This window comes from Castanea sativa, chromosome 5, assembly GCF_040712315.1.
Source record: "Castanea sativa cultivar Marrone di Chiusa Pesio chromosome 5, ASM4071231v1".
NCBI classification, from domain to species: Eukaryota; Viridiplantae; Streptophyta; class Magnoliopsida; order Fagales; family Fagaceae; genus Castanea; species Castanea sativa.
The window spans coordinates 5,197,247-5,205,627 of record NC_134017.1 but is presented as its reverse complement, the minus strand read 5'-3'; the positions used below and the strand labels follow the sequence as shown (position 1 = coordinate 5,205,627).

General features: G+C 37.4%; 1 protein-coding gene across 1 annotated transcript; it reads left to right on the top strand.

The window, feature by feature from the left end:
• The first annotated feature begins 2,800 nt into the window (after positions 1 to 2,800).
• On the top strand, positions 2,801 to 7,716 carry LOC142633419 (small ribosomal subunit protein uS3x-like). Its single transcript, XM_075807663.1, has 5 exons — positions 2,801 to 2,912; positions 3,760 to 3,931; positions 6,938 to 6,992; positions 7,095 to 7,226; positions 7,352 to 7,716. Exons 1-5 carry the CDS (start codon positions 2,864 to 2,866, stop codon positions 7,520 to 7,522), a joined length of 579 nt encoding a protein of 192 aa, XP_075663778.1. The 5' UTR covers positions 2,801 to 2,863; the 3' UTR covers positions 7,523 to 7,716.
• Positions 7,717 to 8,381: the final 665 nt, after the last annotated feature.

Sequence of the window (8,381 nt, the reverse complement as noted above, 5' to 3'; positions counted from 1 at the left end):
GAGTTGCCGAGCTTGGCATTTAGAACATCACCCGTGGAGAAGTATCTGGCTTTAAGGACATAAGCAACAAGTGAGTCTAGATTTGAGAGGATTCGCCAAGCTTGCTTAGCTAACATGGCTAAGTTGAAAGCTTACAAGTTCCTAAACCCCATGCCTCCTTTAGCTTTTGAGTTACACATCTTTTTCTAGCTAATCCAGCACATTTTGGTTTCTTGTTGCCTTTGACCCCACTAGAAATTCCTCATCATGCTCTCTAGATCATCACATAAGTTTTGGGAAAGTTGGAAGCAGCTCATGGTATATGTAGGAATTGCCTGTGCTATTGCCTTAATGAGGATTTCCTTTCCCCCCATAGAGAGGAGTTTGCCCTTCTAGCCAGCTAGTTTCTGCCCAACCCTCTCTTTCAATGTAGCAAAGACCTGTTTCTTGGGTCTTTCGATGAATGATGAGAGGCCAAGGTATTTGGTGTGTCTTGAGTCTTGCATGGGGCCAAGGATGGCAACAATCTCATCTTTGACAGCTCGAGCTGTGTTGGGACTGAAGAACATCGGGGATTTGTCCGTGTTAATTTTTTGGCCTAAGGCTTCTTCATATTTTTGGGGATTTGTTTCAGCTCTTGACACTCTTCAGCGTTTGCTTTGCTAAAGAGAATGCTGTCTGCCGCAAAGAAGAGGTGGGTGATTCTTGGACAGCCTCTACAAATTGATATGCCTGCCAAGTGCTAGTTTCGGGCAGCTTCATGTATGAGGGCAGAGAGACCCTTGGCACAAAGAAGGAAGAGGCTTGGGAAAAGGGGGTTCCCTTATAGAAGAATTTTGATTTGCCAAACAAGGCTTCACCTGATGTCTTTCTTGTGGTTAGCATTGATTATACTGATATGCTCCCTTTCCCAAAAATAATTGGTTAAGAGGATCCCTCAACAATGCTTGCAGTTAAAATTTGGAGTTTTGTTAGTCTTTTTGAACTGTTCTTTAGTTCTTGAAGTTCGGGAAAAAAAAAAGTGTATCTGAATTTGAGGCTATCCATTTCTTCATGAATTAGTCTCTCTCTCTCTCTCTCTCTCTCTCTCTCTCTGTGTGTGGCAGTTACACAGACATGCGTGTGTCTTATTATATGTATAAAATTTCTAATGAAGTGTTGGAAAAGGTGAAATCAGCGCAGAAGTATTAAAACCTTAAACTTAGAGTGAGAAAACCAACTGGGAAGTCTTCTATACAGCTATCACTGGGACAAATCAGGATTGGCAAAAAAAAAAAAAAATCTGCTTATGATGGTTTCTGCATTCATGTTTGGCAAAATGCATGCATACATTATTGAGCTATCCACACATGCACAAGTATATATAATCGTCCAATCAGTTTGTTATCAATCTTTATTTTTATTCATGTCCAGTGATAATTTTTAAAGATGTCTTAGGACTAATATTTGTTGTAGATTTAGGCTGTATTTTTTTCCTTTCGGTTTTTATACTTCTATTGAATCGGCTTCAACCTCCTTTTTTTTAGGGCTTGCTATGGTGTTCTTAGATTTGTTATGGAGAGTGGACCAAATGTAAAGGAAGCCTTTGGCCTCCATTGCCTGTGTTAAGAGCATTTTTTTTTGTTCTGTTTTCTTTACGTAAGTGTATTCTTTTTGTCACTACATCCAGGTTATAGTTAGTGGTAAGCTCAGGGCTCAGCGTGCCAAAGCTATGAAGTTCAAGGATGGTTACATGATATCCTCTGGCCAGCCTCTCAATGAATATATTGACTCTGCTGTGAGGCATGTGCTTCTTCGACAGGTTAGCTTTGTCACTCTTTGAAACTCATTCAGAATTGGATAAATGCAATTAGCATATCAATGACCTGCGTTGGTATGTAAAGTTATCCTTTAATTAATGTTTTTGCATTTACAATTTGTTGCAGGGTGTTCTTGGTATCAAGGTGAAGATAATGCTGGATTGGGATCCTGAGGGCAAGGTAGGCCCCATAACACCCCTGCCTGATCTGGTTACCATCCACTCACCTAAGGAGGAAGAGGAATACAACTTCACGCCTGCATTGACGGCAGCTAATATAGAGATTGCAGCAGTTTAAACTAGGCCCCCTCCTTTTGTCCAGTTTGCTTTCAGTTTGTAGAGTCTAGGACAGCAGAAACTTAAAGATGCCTGTCGTTAAATTTTTTTTCCAAGGAATAGGATTTAAGTTATGGTTCCATATTGTTCTTCTATGTTGAGTAGGTGACTTGTGGAGTATCCTTGAAAATCCTTTTTTTTTTTTTTTTTAATAATCCCATTATAGACAGAAGCCATCATTTCAGTTCCCAGTGTAGCTTGCTATTCTAGGGTCATGGATGGCCTGATTCTGAGTTCATTGTGTTATTATGAAAGTAGGAAGAAGAAAGGGCTTTGATTCTCACTCGAGCCATTTAGTCAAGGTCCAAGGATCTTTAAGAGGGGACTATGGTCCTATTGTTTTATGAAGCGGTGACATACAGTGGTTTTCTGTAGAATGTACTCAACATTCGAAATGAACATGACCAGGAAAAAAGAAATCATTGGTGAAAAATAAAAATGGAATTCGTTATAGATGTTTATTTGAACTTAGAAAACTAAATTTTTTATTAAATAAAAAAGGGTTAGAGAAAGAGTCACCGTCCGGTTCCTATCGATTAGGGATAAAAGTTTTAGGGGAAGGTTTGGGTCTGGTGTCTAGTGGCACAGGACCCATTGGGACTATAACATGTGTTTATTTTTGGACGCATCACCATCCGACCGGATTCAGTGGAGTAGAAGCACTAGACTTAATCAGTTAATCTGAATGAGGTGTTGACGAGAGAGCTGGCGGAGGATGGCTACTCCGGCGTCGAAGTTAGGGTTACGCCCATGCGGACTGAGATTATTATCAGAGCCACTCGTACTCAGAACGTTCTCGGTAAAGTAAACTTCTGGTCCTGTTTGTTTCCCAAGAAAGTGTGGGAAAGTACGAGTATTTAATTTTTTGTACTTGAGGTTAAATTGTCATAGCTTATAGATCTGTTTGCTTGCTTAGAATCTCAAAGCTGATTTTTGTTTTGTTTGGTTTTGTTTTGTGTCACTAGTTTGTGTTTGGTTCCCGAGAAAGTGTGGGAAAGTAATAGGAAATTTGTTTTTTTTTTTTGAACATTTCTTGGGAACTTGAGGTTAAATTGTCATAGATCTGTTTGGTTGGTTGGTTAGGAAACATTTGAAAAGATTTACGGATTTCAAAGATGTAATTTTTAGTCTCTTTTTTAAGCTGAAATTTTTTAAATTTTAGATATTGAGGAGTGAGCTCTGAGAATTGTTAAAAAAGAGTGGGAATCAATAAGCTTAATGCAGAAAATAGTGGTGAAGGAGGTGTCTGGTGTAATGTAATTGTTTGGCTTCAATGGATGACTGTAAAATTTTTAGAAATGGAAGAATAATGAAAATGGTCTAGGGTTCTGTGGTTTTGTTTGATGAGAAAATGTGAAGAAAGCAAAGTAATCAACATTTTGTGTGGTGATGAGAGTTATTTGGTTGATGTAACTAATACTATGTTTTACTCAATTAGGTGAACTATGAAATTTCGGCTCATTGACTTGTGTTCTTTGTTTCCAAGAAACATGACAATTCTGTGTGCTCATAAGCTGCATCTGTTTGTGAAGAAATTTGAAGGGAAAGATTGTACTTGGTGTAGCTTTAGACATGGGGTTGATTTCTATCTGGGTAGAAGTTTGGCAGTTAGGTTTTCTGATTATGCTTCTAATTGATGGGCTTAGGTGAGAAGGGAAGAAGAATTAGGGAACTCACATCTGTTGTTCAGAAGCGTTTCAAGTTTCCCGAGAACAGTGTTGAGCTTTATGCTGAGAAAGTGAACAACAGAGGGCTCTGTGCCATTGCTCAGGCAGAGTCTCTGCGTTACAAGCTTCTAGGAGGGCTTGCTGTCCGGAGGTATATCTTCTACTTAGTGAAATTGCATTTTAGCATGTTCATTGAGTTGCCATATTGGTTCTTCTTTGTTTTTGAGATTTTATAGAATATTTGTAATATAAGAATCATGATTTTCCAAACTATGCTTTAGAAATGTCTCCTTTGTGGTTAGCATTGATTATACTGATATACTTCTCCATTTCCCAAAAAATGACGGGTTAAGAGGGTCCCTGAAAAATGCTTACATTTAATATATGGAGTTTTGTTAGTCTCTTTGAACTGTTCTTAGTTCTTGGAGTTTGGGAACTCCTAAATTTTGAAGTCACTGAACTTCAGGGTATCTTTGCCTCATGTATCAGTGTAACTCTGTTTTTGTCTCTCTCTCTCTCTCTCTCTCTCTCTCTCTGTTGCACACATGCACATACTTGCATCTGCCCTGACTATTATATGTCTATGAAGTTTTGAAAGAAGTCAGTGGCTCAGAAGTATTTAATCCTGAACTTATAGTGAGAACCAGCTGGGAAGTCTTCTTTACAGCTACTTATCAAAAAAGAGTTCTTTACAGCTGTCACTGGGATAAATTGGTCTTGGCCAAAAAAAAAAGGATTGGGTTTTGATGGTTTAGGCATTCATGTACTGCTTGGCAAAATACACAAACATTTTATTGCATTATTGACAATGCACAAACATGCATATGTCGGTATATCATTATCCTACCTGTATGTTATCTTCACTATATTTATCCATTTCTAATTCTTAAAAATGCCTTTGGACCAAATCTATGTTGACGATTCTAATCATGTTTGTTCTTATAGATCTATACAATATCCATTGTTTAGCTATTTTGACCTACTAGTGTCTTTTTAATTTTTCTGCATGACTGTGGTCATGACATACTTTATTGGGATTGAAATGGATTTGTAAGAACCTTCCTGTGAGAAACCATGGTTTGTCCAACATTATTTTGCAATGTATCTCATGTAGTCAGCATTGACTATACTTCTCCCTTCTCCGATAGTTATGGGTTTAGAGGACCATCAACAATGCTTACATTGAATTTTGGTGTTTGTAAGATCCTTGAACTGTTAGATAGTGCTTGGAGTTCGCGAGCTCCAATATTTCATTTTTACTCCAGTCATTATCTGTGGAACCTTGTGCCTCAATTACTTCATGAACCAATAGGAATCTCTCTCTCTCTCTCTCTCTCTCTCTCACACACACACACACACACACACACACACACACACACACACACACTCACTCACTCACACACAAACTCTTACACCTTCATGCTCTCATGGTTTAGGTGTAAAACTTATTAAAAAGAAGTATTGAGAAAGGTCGAGACTGTGCAGAAGTCATTTTAACCTTTGAATGGAAATTTAGCATGTTCATTGAGCTGCCATTTTGCTTTGTTTCTTAGATTTTATAGAATGTTTGTAATAGAATTATGATTTGCTGAACAATGCTTCACAGAATGTCTGCCTTGTGGTTAGCATTGATTATACTGATATACTTCTCCCTTTCCCACAAATAATGGGTTTAGAGGATCCTTCAACAATGCTTACATTTAATATTGGGAGTTTTGTTAGTCTCTTTGAACTGTTCTTTAGTTCTTGGAGTTCGGGAACTCCTAAATTGTATTCTCTGAACTTCATCTATTGCCTCATGAACTAGTGCACGCACACCCACTGACATGTACACCTTCATTCTCTCATAGTTTAGGTGAAACTTGTAAAAAAAAAAAATAAAGAGGTATTGAGAAAGCTCAAGACTGCTCAGCAGTATCTAAACTGTTGAATATCAATTTAGCATGTTCATTGAGTTGCCATTTTGCTTCTTTGTTTCTGAGATTTTATAGAATATTTCTTATAGAAGAATCATGATTTGCCAAAAAGGCTGCACCTAATGTCCCCCTTGTGGTTAGCATTGATTATACTGATATACTCCCTTTCCCAAAAATAATTGGTTAAGAGGATCCCTCAACAATGCTTACATTTAAAATTTGGAGTTTTGTTAGTCTCTTTGAACTGTTATATAGTTCTTGGAGTTCGGGAACTCCTAAATTGTATTGTCTCTGAACTTCAGGGTATCTATAGCCTCCTGAATTAGTGTGATTCTCTCTCTCTCTCTCTCTCTCTCTCTCTCTTGTGCGCACTCACACACACTCATGGTTTAGGTGATAGTTGTAAAAGAATACAATAAAAGTGGTATTTAAACCTTTGAATATCAATTTATCATGTTTATTGAGTTGCCAGTTTGTTTCTTTGTTTCTGAGATTTTATAGAATATTTCTTATAGAAGAATCATGATTTGCCAAAATAAGGCTTCACCTAATGTCTCCCTTGTCGTTAGCGTTGATTATAGTGATATACTCCCTTTCCCAAAAATAATTGGTTAAGAGGATCTCTCAACAATGCTTACATTTAAAATTTGGAGTTTTGTTAGTCTCTTTGAACTGTTCTTTAGTTCTTGGAGTTCGGGAATTCCTAAATTTTAGTGTATCTGAATTCGAACCTATCAAAAAAAAAAAAATTTAGTGCATCTGAATTTGATTCCATCTACTTCTTCATGAATCAGTGTCTCTTCTCTCTCTCTCTCTCTCTCTGTGTGGCAGTTACACAGGTGTGCATGTGTCCTATTATATATATAGAATTTGTAATAAAGTGTTGGAAAAGGTGAAAACAGCTCAGAAGTATTAAAACCTTAAACTTATAGTGAGAAAACCAGCTGTGAAGTCTTCTATACATTTTTCACTGGGACAAATCAGGATTGGCAAAAAAAATAATCTGCTTATGATGGTTTCTGCATTCATGTTTGGAAAAATGCATGCACACATTATTGAGCACATGCACAAGTATATATAATCGTCCAATCAGTTTGTTTTCATCTTTATTTTTTATCCATGTCCAGTGATAATTTTTAAAGATATCTTTGGACTAATATTTGTTGTAGATTTATGCTGTATTTTTATTACTTTTGGTTTTTATACTTCTTTTGAATCGGCTTCAACCTCCTTGTTTTTAGGGCTTGCTATGGTGTTCTTAGATTTGTTATGGAGAGTGGAGCAAAAGGATGTGAGGTATGTAAAGGAAGCACTTGGCCTTCATTGCCTGTGGTAAATGAGCATTTTTTTGTTCTGTTTTCTTTACGATAAGAGTGTCCTTTTTGTCACTATATCCAGGTTACAGTTAGTGGTAAGCTCAGGGCTCAGCGTGCCAAAGCTATGAAGTTCAAGGATGGTTACATGATATCGTCTGGCCAGCCTGTCAATGAATATATTGACTCTGCTGTGAGGCATGTGCTTCTTAGACAGGTTAGCTTAGTTATTCTTTGAAACTCATTTCAGAATTGGATAAATGCAATTAGCATATCAACAATCTACTTTGGTATGAAAAGTTTACTTTTAATTAATGTTTTTGCAATTAAAATTTGTTGCAGGGTGTTCTTGGTATCAAGGTGAAGATAATGCTTGATTGGGATCCTAAGGGCAAGGTTGGCCCCATAACACCCTTGCCTGATCTGGTTACAATACACACACCCAAGGAGGAAGAGGAATACAACTTCACTCCTGCTTTGGCGGCAAGTAACATAGAGATTGCAGCAGTTTAAACTAGGTCCCCGCTTGTCCAGTTTGCTTTCACTTTGTAGTGTCTAGGACAGCAGAAACTTAAAGATGCCTATTAAATTTTTTGCGAGGAATAGGATTTAAGTTATGGTTTCATCTAGTTCTTCTATTTTGAGCTGGTGACTTGTGAAGGATCGTTTTTGTAGACCATTTTGCCTTTGTTTAACGTATATTAGTTGCTATTCGTTGTGCTGATGCATATGCATGAGTCCTATCATGTAGTATCCTTGAAAAGTTTACTCTTTTTTTTAATAATCCCATTATAGACAGAAGCCCATCATTTGAATTCCCATTGTAGCTTGCTATTCTAGGGTCATGGATGGCCTGATCCCGAGTTCATTGTGTTATTAAGAAAGTATGAAGAAGAAAAGGCTTTGATTCTCACTTGAGCCATTTGGTCAAGCTCCAAGGATGTGTAAGCTACTAAGCTGAGTCCGGTGTGATGCATGAAGAGTGGACTTTCGTGAAGTGGTAACATGGTTTTCTGTATACTGTACTTAACATTCGAAATAAACATGCCAGCAAAAATTCATTGGTGAATTATAAAAATGGTTTTAGTTATAGTCAGATATATGAGAATTTAAACTAAGAAACTTATCTTTTATAATAAAAAAAGGGATAAGAAAGATTCACCGTCCAGTTGAATCTAACCAATTGTTTAGGGGATAAAGGGCGTTGGTATACCCAATAGGACGTAGTAGGGCCCATGATGCTAGTCATTTGATAGCGGAGGCCTTATTTTTATCGTGCAATAGATGCAGGACGTATTGGTGACAATCCACCAATTCGGCTGGTAGCAACTTTTTCTTTTTGGGTCATACTTGTGATTTGTGAAACGACTGA

Coding starts and splice junctions, on each gene's coding strand:
- LOC142633419 (XM_075807663.1), top strand. CDS start 2,864: ATGCGGACTGAGATTATTATCAGAGCCACTCGTACTCAGAACGTTCTC. Junction 2,913..3,759: donor TCGTACTCAGAACGTTCTCG/GTAAAGTAAACT, acceptor TGATGGGCTTAG/GTGAGAAGGGAAGAAGAATT. Junction 7,227..7,351: donor GGCATGTGCTTCTTAGACAG/GTTAGCTTAGTT, acceptor AATTTGTTGCAG/GGTGTTCTTGGTATCAAGGT.